Source organism: Dermochelys coriacea, chromosome 2 (genome assembly GCF_009764565.3).
Source record: "Dermochelys coriacea isolate rDerCor1 chromosome 2, rDerCor1.pri.v4, whole genome shotgun sequence".
In the NCBI taxonomy this organism is placed as follows: Eukaryota; Metazoa; Chordata; order Testudines; family Dermochelyidae; genus Dermochelys; species Dermochelys coriacea.
The window spans coordinates 272,351,636-272,367,522 of NC_050069.1; the positions used below are offsets into that span (position 1 = coordinate 272,351,636).

At 51.3% G+C, this 15,887-nt stretch overlaps 1 protein-coding gene across 1 annotated transcript in view; it reads right to left on the minus strand.

Annotated features, from left to right (window-relative positions):
• IQCA1L (IQ motif containing with AAA domain 1 like) overlaps nt 1–15,887 on the minus strand; it is a 64,472-nt gene that overhangs the window by 22,300 nt on the left and 26,285 nt on the right. Inside the window, exons 4-10 of the mRNA XM_038391548.2 lie at nt 10,622–10,693; nt 3,312–3,517; nt 2,621–2,705; nt 2,102–2,212; nt 1,988–2,002; nt 1,775–1,850; nt 616–722 (exon numbers count right to left, since the gene is read on the minus strand). Coding sequence (XP_038247476.1) covers nt 616–722; nt 1,775–1,850; nt 1,988–2,002; nt 2,102–2,212; nt 2,621–2,705; nt 3,312–3,517; nt 10,622–10,693 — 672 coding nt within the window. The remainder of the gene's footprint in view (nt 1–615; nt 723–1,774; nt 1,851–1,987; nt 2,003–2,101; nt 2,213–2,620; nt 2,706–3,311; nt 3,518–10,621; nt 10,694–15,887) is intronic.

The window sequence follows — 15,887 nt, forward strand, 5'->3', positions numbered from 1 at the left end:
CTAACATCTTGAGCCAGTGCCCAGCTCATACCTGGGGAACCTGGGAGCCCCATTCATCCCCCAGCACCGCTCAACCAGGGGAACCCAGAGCCCCAGCTCCCCTAAAGCAGAGACCCCCCACTTAATCCCTGAACAACAGAGACTTATCCCCTCTCACACCAGTGGAGCTGGGAGCCCCACTTACCCCCCAGCACCCCTGAACCAGGGGAACTCAGAGCCACAGCTCCCCTAAAGCAGAGACCCCCCACTTAATCCCTGAACAACAGAGACTTATCCCCTCTCACACCAGTGGAGCTGGGAGCCCCACTCACCCCCCCAGCACTCCTGAACCAGGGGAACCCAGAGCCACAGCTCCCCTAAAGCAGAGACCCCCCACTTAATCCCTGAACAACAGGAACGTACCTCCCCGCCATGCCAGGAGCACCTGGGAGCCCCACTCATGCCCCTGCACCCCTGAACCAGGGGAATCCAGAGCCCCAGCTCCCCTCCCCCAAAGCCAACCTCAGGGGACCTCAGAACCACCCCGCACTCAGGATGCAGTCCCTGGGGCAGTGACTACTCGGCAGGGCGAGCCCCCTTGTATCCCCACAACACAGCCCTGTCTCTGCCCCTCACTTGCAGGCGCAGCTCCTTCTCCACCACCTTCCTCTTCTGGGCTTTGATCAACTCTGGCTCGTAGCGCTGTTCGAAGTTATTGGACTCATGTCGATTCCCCCAGATGGCTGCAGGGAAGGGGAACAGGTCAGATGCTGCTTTTGCCCCTCCCAGCTCTGCCTTCCTTCCCACTCCTCCTGGGGGCACTGATTGCTTTCCCTTGGGGTCTCCACCTTTTCACAATGTGGACCCCATTATAATAGGGAGAATATCTCAGCGCAACTTCCCTCTTCCCATCCACCTCCCTCCCTGCAATTTCATAATCACGCAGCAACCCCGGGGTATCTAGCAACCACTTACATGGGAAAATAATATTAGGAAAGTATTTAAGCCCAGTAAAGTTCTCTGCATTTTAATGCCATACAGCAGTGATCCCATGAGCAAAGCCTAGCCATGCCCTGCAGCCACCTACAGACTCTCAAAAGAAAACTGTCTCAAACACACGTGTGACAGTCTGGCTAAGATCAATGAGGCCCAAGGAGCTCAGTGCAGCCTGGGGATAGGCTTCTAGCTCTCCATGTCAGAGGGAAATGACACAGTAGTGCAGTGACTAATGCCCAAGGCAAGAATATACCAGATTTTACAAAACCAGTTGCCCAATGTGAACATGTGAGTGACCCAGAATAACAACCTAGTTGTGTAGGGAATGGTATTACCGGAGATGGCACAGCTGTTTTTGTGTTATGGCTTCAACAGCTCAGCGATGGCAGATCTCTCTGGCGTAACACAAGCTCTGTGCTGGTTGTTCCCCAGCTCAGCCAGACCCTAAGCCCTGAGCTTGGCAGGGCAGGTGTGTGCCTCCCCTGCCCACAGGGTGGAGGGTTCAGGGGTGATGGGCACAGGGGGGCAGTACAGGGGATGAGTCATCTTGGTCTAACACACCAAGACCCAGGCAAATGTGACTAAACTCCAGTAACTGGGCCAGGCCAGGCGTTCTCATCCCAGGCCAGAAAGTCACAACTGCACCACCCAAGCCAGGTAGCAGAGTCCAGGGCCGGGTCTCTCTGTGAGTCCTGCCCTAACCTGCTCACGACCCCACCACCACCCCGCTCATGGGTCTGTACAGGTCAGAGCGGTGCTCTTAGGTCCCCTCACTGCCCCATGCTCAGGTCCCCCTCACTCTGATACTGTGTGAAGCCCTCGCTGATCACTGGCAGGAATTTGGACAGAGCCAGTTTCAAACCTTCATCTTCTTCCTGGAAAAAAAACCCCAAACCCAGCGAGTTACTCAAATGAACTGAACCACTATTGGGGGGAAACGCTGGGGGGAGCCCTAGGACACAAGGAACAAGCAGTGCCTGGCCCTGCCCCAGAACTACCCTACATATGCCACCGTCAAACTCTGCCCCTCTCCTTTAATCCATGTGCCCCCCTTGCTCCCCACATTTAGGGTACTCTATCCCTGCCGTGGGGCTCTCCCCTGCCCCACTACCAGTCAGCCTCTCACCTGTTTCTTGTCCTTGCCTTTCTTCTGCTTTCCTTCCTTGGTCTTCTCTTTATCCTTCTTATCCTTCTTCCTCTGTCCCTTATCTTCCAGGAGGTCCAGATCAGCTTTGACCTGCGGGAATCCCAGCCAGCTGGACCTACCCTCGGTGCCAGAGTCCCCAGGCCACAGTAGGATGCGACTTGGGGAAGGGGGGGGAAGAGGGCAGAGCTCCTTGAGTCTCCAGGGGGCAGGGAGCTGCTCCTGGCAGAGCTCAGGGTGCAGCAGTGTGGAGGCGAGTATAGCTGAGAGTCCTTTCTGATCTGGGGCTGGATCAGAGCTGGCCCCTCTTAGCAGGGAAAGGTCCATTTCCCATTCCCTGTCCACCTGAGCCAGCCACTCTCCAGCTCAGAGCCAGTGACCTGTATTTCACTCCCCACACCCTGGGCTGCATTGGAGCAGGTCACCCTATAGAGGAAAGGCCCCACTCTCCTGCTATTGGCTCATTAGCCTCAGCCCCCTAGCCTGGGTCCTGTCTGATACCTGCTCTGGAGTCTTTTCCGCAAAAAGGATGCTGGAGCCTCCAATCTCCTCGTCAGGGAATTCGGGGAAACGGCCGGTCAGGTCACTGTGGAAGGAAAACATGAATGTCAGCACTCAGCCGTGACCCAGTGAGCATGTCCCAGGCGCAAAGCCCTGTGCTAGTTCGTTAGCTGCAGGCCACTGCCAGGTGGCTCCGGGGATCATGGATGGCCTGGGCAGTGAGGGAGCCGAGGAGAGAGAGGGCAGGCTGGGAAGTGTGCTTGGACTGGGGGAGACAGAGAGAGATGGGTCAGTGCTGCAGGCAGGGCCGGCTCCAGGCACCAGTGAACCAAGCAGGTGCCTGGGGCAGCCAATGTAAAGGGGTGGCAGGACGTCGGGCTCTGGGGCGGCAATCCACCCACGGCGGCAGCAGGAATTCGGTGGCCGCTCCATCACTCCGCCTCTGTGTTCAACAGCAAGGTTTTTTGTTTTGTTTTTTTGCTGCTCGGGGCGGCAAAAATGCTGGAGCCAGCCCTGGCTGCAGGTTTGGCTGAAAGGAGACACAGTGGCACAGGGGTGGGCTGCAGAGCACTGGGGTGGCATAGGAGGAGTGGGGTGAGGAATGTGGTGACTGCGGGGCAGCAGGGAGCCCAGGAAAGGGATTGTTACATGGAGGGGCATGGGAAGGGCCCATGCAGCAGTGCACACTCACTGGCACTCGATGAACCACTGCCGGAGCTGCTCCTTCATCTCCTCCCTCATGTCAGATCCCTCCATCTCGTAGAGCCCTTCCTGGATGCTCATCAGGGCCTGTTGGTACTCAGCTTCATAGTCAGCCTGCCGCAGGCGCCGGAACTCCTCCCCAAGCTGGGCCCGCAGCATGGTGCCTGACAGGCCCAAGGCCTTGGGGTCTGGGGCCTGCAGGGCAAGGACCAGAAAGATGGAGGGCAGGAACGTGGGAACACCCCTGAACTGACCAAGGTGGGGGGGAGCACGAGCAAGACAGGGCACTGGGGCACAGGCACAGCCCTGTACTGACTGGGGGCAGGTTGGGAGATGGCGAGGGGGATGTCAGAGCCATTAACACTGACTGGACATATCTCAGAGCCTCCATTTCCTGCCATGGCAGTGGGCCCCTAACCCTCCTCTGGCCTTGCTCCCTTGTTTCCCCTGCCTCAGTCTCTGCTCCTCTGGGTGCAGGCAGCAGTACTGGGTGACAACGAGCCGGGAGAGTGTGCGACCTGGAAGGGACATTAGCAGCATCAGGGAGAAATTGTGTGCGAAGGCGAGCAGTGCGTGTGTAAATTGCCCCGTAATGAGTTTGTAATATGCATGTGTGGTGCTTCCCGCACAGCGTCATCACAATGGCACAGGCACTTTCCTGCCTCATTGCCTCCCAAATGGATTTTAAATATCATTCTGAGGACACAATTATTTAAAACGCTGAACTAAACACGCGCTAATGGGAAAGCGGCGTGTGGCCCACACCAACCATTCCTCACAGGGGCTGCTCTCCGAAGGCCTGGCCCCACCCCACCCCACCCCATGACCACTCGGCAAACCAAGGAGTTCTCTGCTTCCCTTGCAAATAGCACAAATCTAGTCAGGAAAATCCTCAAGGAAGCAGAGAAAACTCCTGCCATCCTGCAGTCCCCTCCTCACCCTGCAGCCACACTCCCGACCTCCCCCCTGCAGCCAACTCCCCACCCTCCAATCTCCCCATTGCACACTCCAACCTCTCCACTCTGCAGCCTAATCCTCTCCACTTTATGGGCTGCTAGAACAACTTGTATAGCGGGGGTGCTCAAGAGCCATTGAACCAAACTGTAAACCCTGTATACAATAGTCAGGCTCAATGGGTAGAGATCAATGGCTCTATGTCTAGTTGGCAGCCAGTATCAAGCGGAGTGCCCCAGGGGTTGGTCCTGGGGCCAGTTTTGTTCAACATCTTTTTTAATGATCTGGATGATGGGATGAATTGCACCCTCAGCAAGTTTGTAGATGACACTAAACTGGAGGGAGTGGTAGATAAGCTGGAGGGTAGGGATAGGATCCAGAGTGACCTAAACAAATTGGAAGATTGGCCCAAAAGAAATCTGCTGAGGTTCAACAAGGACAAGCGCAGAGTCCTGCACTTAGGACGGAAGAATCCCATGCATCGCTATAAGCTGGGGACCGACTGGCTAAGCAGCAATTCTGCCAAAAAGGACCTGGGGATTACAGTGGATGAGAAGCTGGATATGAGTCAGCAGTGTGCCCTTGTTGCGAAGAAGGCCAATGGCATACTGGGCTGTACTAGTAGGAGCATTGCCAGCAAATCGAGGGAAGTGATTATTTCCCTCTATTCGGCACTTGGTGAGGCCACACCAAGAGTATTGCATCCAGTTTTGGTCCCCCCCACTACAGAAGGGCTGTGGACAAATTGGAGAGTCCAGCGGAGGGCAACGAAAATGATTAGGGGGCTGGGGCACATGACTTACGAGGAGAAGCTGAGGGAACTGGGCTTATTTAGTCTGCAGAAGAGAAGAGTGAGGGGGAGATTTGATAGCAGCCTTCAACTACCCGAAGGGGGGTTCCAAAGAGGATGGAGCTCGGCTGTTCTCAGTGGTTGCAGATGATAGAACAAGAAGCAATGGTCTCAAGTTGCAGTGGGAGAGGTCTAGGTTGGATATTAGGAAACACTATTTCACTAGGAGGGTGGTGAAGCACTGGAATGGGTTACCTAGAGAGGTGGTGCACTCTCCATCCTTAGAGGTTTTTAAGGCCCAGATTGACAAAGCCCCGGCTGGGATGATTTAGTTGGTGTTGGTCCTGCTTTGAGCAGGGCATTGGACTAGATGATCTGCTGAGGTCTCTTCCAACCCTAATATTCTATGATGGAAACCACTTCAAGAATTCTTTGAGGGGGGTCAACAAGCATGTGGACCAAGGGGATCCAGTGGCTGTAGTGTATTTAGATTTTCAGAAAGCCTTTGACAAGGTCCCTTACCAAAGGCTCTTACACAAAGTAAGCTGCCATGGGATAAGAAGAAAGGTGCTCTCATGAATTGGTACCTGGTTAAAAGACAGGAAACAAAGGGTATGTATAAATGGCCATTTTTCAGAATGGAGAAAGGTAAATAGTGGTGTCCCCCAGGGGTCTGTTCTGGGACCAGTCCCATTCAACATATTCATAAATGATCTGGAAAAAGGGGTAAACAGTGAGGTGGCAAAATTTGCAGATGATACAAAATTACTAAAGATAGTTAAGACCCAGTCAGATGCGAAGAGCTACAAAAGGATCTCTCAAAATTGGGTGACTGGGCAACAAAATGGCAGATGAAATTTAATGTTGATAAATGCAAAGTAATGCAGATTGGAAAGCATAATCCCAACTACACATATAAAATGATGGTATAAATTAGCTGTTACCACTCAAGAAAGAGATCTTGGAGTCATTGTGGATAGTTCTCTGAAAACATCCACTCAATGTGCAGTGGCAGTCAAAAAAGCAAACAGAATGCTGGGAATAAATAAGAAAGGGATAGATAAGAGGACAGAAAATATCATGTTGCCTCTATATAAATCCATCGTATGCCCACATCTCGAAAACTATGTGCAGATGTGGTCGCCCCATCTCAAAAAAGATCTATTGGAATTGGAAAAGATTCTGAAAAGGGCAACAAAAATGATGAGGGGTCTGGAACAGCTGCTGTATGAGGAGAGATTAATAAGACTGGGACTTTTCAGTTTGGAAAAGAGACGACTAAGGGGGGATATGATTGAGGTCTATAAAATCATGACTAAAAGAAAAGGAGTACTTATGACTGGTGTAGAGAAAGTAAATAAGGAAGTGTTGTTTACTACTTCTCATAACACAAGGACTAGGGGTCACCAAATAAAATTAAAAGGCTAAATAAGTTCATGGAGCATAGGTCCATCAATGGCCATTAACCAGGATGGGCAGGGATGGTGTCCGTAGCCTTTGTTTGCCAGAAGTTTGGAATGGGCGACAGGGGATGGGTCACTGGATGATTCCCTATTTTGTTCATTCCCTTTGGGGCACCTGGCATTGGCCACTGTCGGAAGACAGGATACTGGGTTAGATGGACCTTTGGTCTGACCTAATATGGCTATTCTTATTTAGAGAAGGGCAACAAAAATGATTAGGGGTATGGAACAGCTTCCATTTGAGGAGAAGCTTAAAGAGAGGAGAGATTAAAGATGAGGAGAGATTAAAAAGACTGGGGCTGTTCCGTTTAGAAAAGAGACGACTAAGGGGGGATATGATAGAGGTCTATAAAATCATGACTGGTATGAAGAAAGTGAATAAGGAAGTGTTATTTACTCCTTGACAAAACACATGAACGAGGGGTTACCCGATGAAATTAATAGGCAGCAGGTATTTCTTCACACAACACACAGTCAATCTGTGGAACTCATTGCCAGAGGATGTTGTGAAGGCCAAAAGTATAACTGGATTCAGAAAAGAATTAGATAAGTTCATGGCAGATAGGTCTATGAATGGTTATTAGCCAAGATGGTCAGGAATGCAACCCCATGCTCTGGGTGTCCCTAAGCCTCTTGACTGCCAGATGCTGGAGCTGGACAACAAGGGACAGATCACTTGATAATTGCCTTTTCCTGGTCATTCCCTCTGAAGCACCTGGCCCTGGCCACTTGTCAGAAGACAGGATACTGGTCTGGATGGACCTTTGGCCTGACCCAGTATGGCCGTTCTTATGGGGAAGCCTTCCCAGCACAGAGCACCATGGCCATCCTGGGCTCTGGGGTGTGGTGGGAAGAGCCTGGAGTAGTTCCACTGACACCTGGGCCATGCTGAGCCTAGCGTTGGCAGAATGTCAACATGGGGGATAAGGTCACCTTTGCCCCCTTCCCCAGGGCTGCATCTTCTGTGCCATGCAGAGCTCAGCATAGAAAAGGGGGCTGGGGGAGAGCACCAAGGGGTTGGAAGGGCAGCAGCATTTATATGGGGCTTGGGCATAGTACCAGGGCCTGGCCTGCATGTGGGGCTGGAAAGGGAGAAGAGAGGGTGTGGCAGCAGGGTGAAACAAGGGCACTTTGATTGTTCTGAGCAGTGATCAATTTATTCAATATGACACACTGTTGGCAGGGTAAACTAAATAAGTGCTGTCAGAAGCCACACTCCTCAGTGTCTCAGGTAGCCCCAGCCTCAGGACAGGGTCTCCCTTCCTGCCTTGGGATGGGCTGTGTGGTGGAGCAATGCCTAATGGCGTCGCTGCTCTACGTAAACTCATGGCTTCTTCTCAACCCATCTCTCCTCCACTCAATGACACTAACTCCTGCAACACCACAAAACTGCCCCAATACGTATTTGTTGGTTCAGAACGGAGGTAGGGAGCAATTGTTTTTGCCATCTGGCTTTAGCTGCTTCTTGCTTTGCATGGAGTGGAGCACTCTTCTATCCGGCCCATAGAAAGGTGCGTCACCTGGGTGAGATTCTTTGCCCTGGGCTATGCAGGATGTCAGAGAAGTTGATCAGTGGATTTAGGGAACCGCTATCCTTAAAACAAAATCACTTAAACCAGGCTATTGGGCCTGGTTCTTTTCTCATGTGCTAAGCACGAGTAATCCAGCCAAGGTCAATGAGATAGCATCAGAGCCCTACTCTGACTCCATATGCCACTCTGGCAATGTATCAGGGCCATGAAGGGGCTGTAGTTAGGCCAGATGAGAATTTCCCAGGGCCAGAGCAAGTGTGGTCTTATTCTGTCCCCCCCTCCTGCAGGCCCCACTGTAGGGACAGGACAGGGAGAGGCCTGGTCACTGCATTCAGTGCTGTGGGGCTTCGGGGCTGCAGAGCCATCCCTAGGCATCTGTGGGGAGGCTGCCATAAAGCGGAGCAGAGCCTGGGGCTGCTCTCTCACTCGCACGGGATCTGATTCAGCCACTGTAGCAGTAGAGTCTGGACAGTCTAGATGTGGCATAAACCCGCCTTTGCTCCATCTCCCCCTGAGCTGTGCCTGTCAGGAGACACAGCATAGGACCTGTCCCACTGGAGTTACACCAATGTAAAACCAGCCTCAGGGAGAGCAGAATCCAGCACAGTGGAGAAAGGTTAGGCTGCCAATGGGACCTTATCAGGGAGCACTTCTGAAGTTTGTTTGGAGCAAACAGAGGGAACTGGGCCATTACTGTGTTGGAGCCTTGGGACAGTAACAATCCTGCAGCGCAAATTGGGGGGGACGATTCTTATACCATGAGGTTGCTCCCCAACCTCCCCCAGGGCAGGAGGTGCAGAGAGGGGAGGAACAGTGGCAAGGAGGGTATGCAGTATTCATGGGCGTGCCTGCCTGGGGCAGCACCCAGACACAGAGGGGCTCTATGGATCCCACATACCCTCAAACACTCAGGTCCATCCTGGTATTGATGGCCTGGGTGGGGCGGACGGGTTTCCCATATCACTTAGACACCAGGGTGCATTTCGGTGCCACGCAGTGGGGGATAAAGAGATCCCATAAGCCCTCAGACACTGGGGTCCGTCCCAGTCCTGATGGACCTGCCCTGAATGGGGAAAGGGAGAAGACATCCCATAAGCCCTCACACACTGGGGTCCGTCCCAGTCCTGATGGATCTACCCTGAATGTGGGGAGGGGAGAAGAGATCCCATAACCCCTCACACACTGGGGTCCGTCCCCGTCCTGATGGACCTGCCCTGAATGGGGAAAGGGGAGAAGAGAGCCCATATCCCCTCACACACTGGGGGTCCGTCCCAGTGCCATCATGATGGGGTGGGGGCAGGAAACCCCAGATCCTTGCAGACACTAGGGTCAGCGTCTGTTAGGCCTGGAATGACATTTGCTTGTGTGAAGTGAAGCTGCCCCGTGCAGACATCCCAGGAGCCAGGAGGTCATGGAGGTCGGGGTCCCTAGGGTTTGGGGGTAGCAGCCTGTCCCAGGCAGGACTGGCAAGGCTGCGGAGTGCAGGGTGCAGGTCACCCCCTGACAGCGCTCCCCCTCCCTTGCCGGACCCTGGTGCTGAGCAGTAGGAGTCTGTGGAAGTCACTCCGTCTCTCTCACCGCAGGCAGTGGAGCCGCGGCTGCACTTCATTAGGGGGTTCATATTTCACCCTAATGGTTTTCCCTGTGCCGAAGCCATCCATCACCAGCTCATTTCCCTGCAAGTGCCTTACTGCTCCTGCCTGCGCCATGTGGAACGGTTTCTAATGATGCACTAGAGCAGCGGCCCCGGCAGCACCGCCTCCTTGGGACCCAGCCCAGCGAGAGGGACACAGAGTGGGGCTGCACTGACAGCCGCTCTGGCCTATCCCTATCAGCAATGTACCCATAGAGAGAGACTGAGACCTGCAGGCCTGCCTCTGACACACACCCAGGGGGAGACCAGCCATAGACTATCCTGACCCCATCCCTCAGCATTTCCACAAAGGGAGGGTGCAGAGGGACTCAAAATCTGGAAACTGAAGTTAGACAAATTCAGACTGGAAATAAGGTGTCAATTTTTGACAGTGAGGAGCTGGCAAATTGGATCCATTTCCCAAGGGACATGGTGGCTTCCCCGTCACTGACCAGTTTTAAATTCTGTTGGGATATGTTTCTAACAGCTCTGCTCTAGGAATTATTGTGCGGCAGGTCTCTGGTCCAGGTCAGACTAGATGGTCACAGTGATCCCACAATGGCCTTGGAATCTGTGAAGCTATAGATCAGGAGCAGCTGTGTCTGCCCCCTCCTCAACATATCCAGAGCCATGACACCGACCACAGAGATGTCCCGAGTACCGAGACTGCTCCCACCTAGAGTCAGCTGCATCCTGGGCCAGAGTAATGTGAATTGTTTCTGAGTACAATAAATAAATAACCTAATGAATATGAGGGGTGGGGCTTATGCGGGAGAGAGAGTACTCGGGGCAATGCCACTGGGTAGGGGAGAGCACATGTTGAGACAGGTTGAGTGGGGAGGGACACGTGGACAATGCAGCCAGGGCCATGGGTCAAGACTGGGCTCGGGGGGGAGGGCACGCACTGAGAGCTAGGGAGGGACTAACCATCCCGATAAAAGCCATCTCCCTCTGTCTCTCCAGCTTGGTGCATCTGCGTTGCAGGCAGCCTTTCCAGACCTGTGGGGAGAAGGAACATAGGGATTTGAGAACCAGGGCACAGAGCCATTCCTCCCAGTCACCGTGCTGCCAATCCCCGCCAGGATCCATAGGGCCAGACACCTCCCTGCACAAGGCCCTCGTTCTGGAAGTGACACTCTCTGTGGGCGCAACCCTGAGACACCCTGTCACAGCTTTACTGGTGAGTGCTATACCTCACTTGTAGAATCATAGAATCATAGAATATCAGGGTTGGAAGGGACCGCAGAAGGTCATCTAGTCCAACCCCCTGCTCAAAGCAGGACCAAGTCCCAGTTAAATCATCCCAGCCAGGGCTTTGTCAAGCCTGACCTTAAAAACCTCTAAGGAAGGAGATTCTACCACCTCCCTAGGTAACGCATTCCAGTGTTTCACCACCCTCTTAGTGAAAAAGTTTTTCCTAATATCCAATCTAAACCTCCCCCATTGCAACTTGAGACCATTACTCCTCGTTCTGTCATCTGCTACCATTGAGAACAGTCTAGAGCCATCCTCTTTGAAACCCCTTTCAGGTAGTTGAAAGCAGCTATCAAATCCCCCCTCATTCTTCTCTTCTGCAGACTAAACAATCCCAGCTCCCTCAGCCTCTCCTCATAAGTCATGTGCTCTAGACCCCTAATCATTTCGTTGCCCTTCGTTGTACTCTTTCCAATTTATCCACATCCTTCCTGTAGTGTGGGGCCCAAAACTGGACACAGTACTCCAGATGAGGCCTCACCAGTGTCGAATAGAGGGGAACGATCACGTCCCTCGATCTGCTCGCTATGCCCCTACTTATACATCCCAAAATGCCATTGGCCTTCTTGGCAACAAGGGCACACTACTGACTCATATCCAGCTTCTCGTCCACTGTCACCCCTAGGTCCTTTTCCGCAGAACTGCTGCCGAGCCATTCGGTCCCTAGTCTGTAGCGGTGCATTGGATTCTTCCATCCTAAGTGCAGGACCCTGCACTTATCCTTATTGAACCTCATTAGATTTCTTTTGGCCCAATCCTCCAATTTGTCTAGGTCCTTCTGTATCCTATCCCTCCCCTCCAGCGTATCTACCACTCCTCCCAGTTTAGTATCATCCGCAAATTTGCTGAGAGTGCAATCCACACCATCCTCCAGATCATTTATGAAGATATTGAACAAAACGGGCCCCAGGACCGACCCCTGGGGCACTCCACTTGACACCGGCTGCCAACTAGACATGGAGCCATTGATCACTACCCGTTGAGCCCGACAATCTAGCCAGCTTTCTACCCACCTTATAGTGCATTCATCCAGCCCATACTTCCTTAACTTGCTGACAAGAATGCTGTGGGAGACCGTGTCAAAAGCTTTGCTAAAGTCAAGAAACAATACATCCACTGCTTTCCCTTCATCCACAGAACCAGTAATCTCATCATAAAAGGCGATTAGATTAGTCAGGCATGACCTTCCCTTGGTGAATCCATGCTGACTGTTCCTGATCACTTTCCTCTCCTCTAAGTGCTTCAGGATTGATTCTTTGAGGACCTGCTCCATGATTTTTCCAGGGACTGAGGTGAGGCTGACTGGCCTGTAGTTCCCAGGATCCTCCTTCTTCCCTTTTTTAAAGATGGGCACTACATTAGCCTTTTTCCAGTCATCCGGGACTTCCCCCGTTCGCCACGAGTTTTCAAAGATAATGGCCAAGGGCTCTGCAATCACAGCCGCCAATTCCTTCAGCACTCTCGGATGCAATTCGTCCGGCCCCATGGACTTGTGCACGTCCAGCTTTTCTAAATAGTCCCTAACCACCTCTATCTCTACAGAGGGCTGGCCATCTCTTCCCCATTTTGTGTTGCCCAGCACAGCAGTCTGGGAGCTGACCTTGTTAGTGAAAACAGAGGCAAAAAAAGCATTGAGTACATTAGCTTTTTCCACATCCTCTGTCACTAGCTTGCCTCCCTCATTCAGTAAGGGGCCCACACTTTCCTTGGCTTTCTTCTTGTTGCCAACATACCTGAAGAAACCCTTCTTGTTACTCTTGACATCTCTTGCTAGCTGCAGCTCCAGGTGCGATTTGGCCCTCCTGATATCTTTCCTACATGCCCGAGCAATATTTTTATACTCTTCCCTGGTCAGCCAGGGAAGCCAGCCCCATGCTGTAGCTTTTTACCAGAGTGAGCCCTGGAACCCTCTCAACTCTGAGATGGGGCCCGTTGGCTTCAGCTGTCCTGGTTCTCTTCCTGTGCTCTCAACAGCAAGTCCAACTGATTTCAAACTCTTTTTGATAGACTTTTACATCTTCAGTAAATATTTGTAGTGATTTAGTACAAGTCTTTCCTAAACAAAATAGCATTTATTGCTGCAATACAGCACTTAGAGACCCGGTTAGAATGGTAAGCAAAGTTTGCATCACAGCCCAGGTCTGTGGAACCTTTTTGCCTGCTTTCCTTAGATTCTGTAAACCCGTCTAAGGGTGTGTCTACACAGGGGATTTAATCTGAAGAGTTTGATGCGCACCAGGTAACTCTCAGTACACGAGCTGCACTAATAGCATGCACTCAAAAAGCCTGCTCCATTTTCAGTTTGCGTCGTGTGAACATATGGCAGTCCACTTTTGTTGGACTTTCACAGTGCAAATTGGGAAACTGAGGCAAAGGACACTGCCCAACGTACAGTGGGCTGGGTGTTCATATATGGTCACATGTTTTTGAATTGTGGTTGTAGTGTTTCCCCAAATGAATGCAGTGTCCCCTTTTTCCTGTTCATAGAAATGTTCTTCTGTTAGTCATAGCCTCAGTACTCACAACGGGGCCACTATCGCCATTAGAGGCACCCTGGGGCGGTGCTAAATTTTCCCACATTATTGGGTGGGGGCTCAAGCCGATTATGATTTGTATTGTTAAGAGGAACCTCTAGATATTGAGCCCCGCCCTTGTTGCAGCCGACTCCACCTGGCAGAAGTGTTACAGATGGAACCCATATGACTATCACCCCCACCGGGCAGAGAATTTAAAAACAAAAGCAGTTATTTCTCCACTGTGCTCTGAGGACTAGGGGACCCATGACAGGTTTACAGACCTAAATGCAGGAGGGTCCACAACGCTAGGATCTTTTGGACTGCAGTAATAGTTAAATTAGTGGAGAAAGAACTGTTTGCCCCCAGGTATTAATGGTGTGGCGGTTGGGCCAGGTATTCTGGGAGACGCAGCTTATCCCCTAATGCCCTGGCTAATGAAATCATACACAAGACATTTAAACAGAAGGAAGGTACAGTTTCACCATTGCCTGAGCGGTTGCAAAAGGGTACTCAAGTGTGTATTTGGCCGGAGATGGCACTCTTTAGGGACTAGGTTGCACAATATTTGTGAGAGCAAGGAGGGGAAGCCTTGCTGATGGGTGGGAGGCTGCGGTATGAGACTTGCCAGCAAGGCAGCACACAGAGAACACAAACACCCGTGGGAATGCTGGCAGAGACGCTTATTGTTCATATTTTGAGCTTCGTGCCTGAACACGCTAGCCCATGGGTGGATGGGGATGCAGACAGTGAGAGCACTGAGGTATCACATGGGGGTAGCTGAAGTTCAGAGTTCCATGTGTGCTTTTGTAAAACCCAATTAATTATTTCAGCTTTATTTAGAAGATTCTCTGTGTTAAATGAAATGATGACCCATGATGGGTGCAACACTAACAATCTTCCGTGCACAACAAAATGGGAAGGGAGGAGTTACAGGCCAGTATGTCCCCTGCCTCTGTCACTTGCTAGGTGTGCTTGAGAGATGCAAACAGAGGCAATGAACGGGAGTTTCAGAGAGAGTTTGGAGAGGCATTCCTTCCAGGTGCAATGCTATGCGTGATACCAAGATGACCAGCGATGGAACACTGGTAGTGACCTGCAACAGATGTGCCATGTTCTCTTTCCTGCCTGAAGGCAGAAAGAGTTTCATGAAGTGGCTATACTCACAGAAAAGATTCTTGGATTGGCAGGGTAAGTTGGGATGCTATTGAGACTAAGAGAAGCTGAGGAGTTCCTATACAGCCAGGTTCATACCCCAGGTTCAAGGAAGAATGGATCTGGAGAGAGAGGAAGTCAGAGAAGAGGCCTGGTGATTCATAGGACCCAGAGGCAGGAGGTTACAGCAGCTGGAGACAGAGGAGGATGTGGCCACCAGAGAGAAGAGGACCAGGAGGAATTCCACATGGCTAGAAGTTTCAAATCAATACCAAGTCCGCAGCATGGAAACATTGGAAGATACCTCTCAATGTCCAGCAGGTTCAAGGGAATATGGGACACACATATGGATGGCAGCTCAGCCCAACCTGGAAATGAAGCTTGCCTGCAAAGGATTCTCCAACTGTCCAAGGAAGACAGACAATCCTTGTTCGAGATTCAATACTCGGAAGAACCAAAAGAACATTCTGCAAGGGATAGGCAGACAACAGGACAGCATGCTGCCTTCCCGGCACCAAGACATGAGATGTTACTCTAAGATTGGACAGGCTTCTGAAGTCAACAGGCAAGGATCCATTGGTGATGGTTCATATCAGTACTAATGACACTGCATTGCAGGATATCTGGCAGATAGCAAATGGGTTCAGGGAATTCGGAAGAGTGCTGAAGAAAAATGCTCAAGTGATCTTCTCTGAAATCCTTCCTGTCCCACAAGTGAAGGAAGGCAGAAGATTCCAGAAGTAAACCACAAGTTAAGTAAGTGATGTAGGGTGGAGGATTTTTTGGCACATTGGTTCACCTCGCACGGGAAGAGGGGACTATATAGCTTGATGGCCTCCATCTCAGTAGAAGGGGTCCAACCTCCTTGGAGACAGGCTCACTAGAGTACTCAGGATGGGGTTAAACTAATAGCAAATAGGAAGGGTAAAAAGAGGGAAGAGTTGAGCACTCAGCACAAAATCGAGATGTTAAGAAAAAAACTAATCAAGGAGCCAAAGGACATGAAGAGAAGAAATTACTGAATTGCCTCTACACCAATGCTAGGAGCCTGGGTAACAAACAAGAGGAATTGAAATTGCTCATCTGTGAGCATAAGTTTGATCTACCTGGTATTGCTGAAACCTGGTGGGATGATTTGCAAATTGGAACATTAAAAAAAATCAATGGTTATAACCTACTTAGGAAGGATCAAGTGAGCAAAAGGGCAGGGGGAACGATCTCTATGTCAAAAATAGGATTCCCTGTTTCCGAATCAATGAAAATGAATGCAA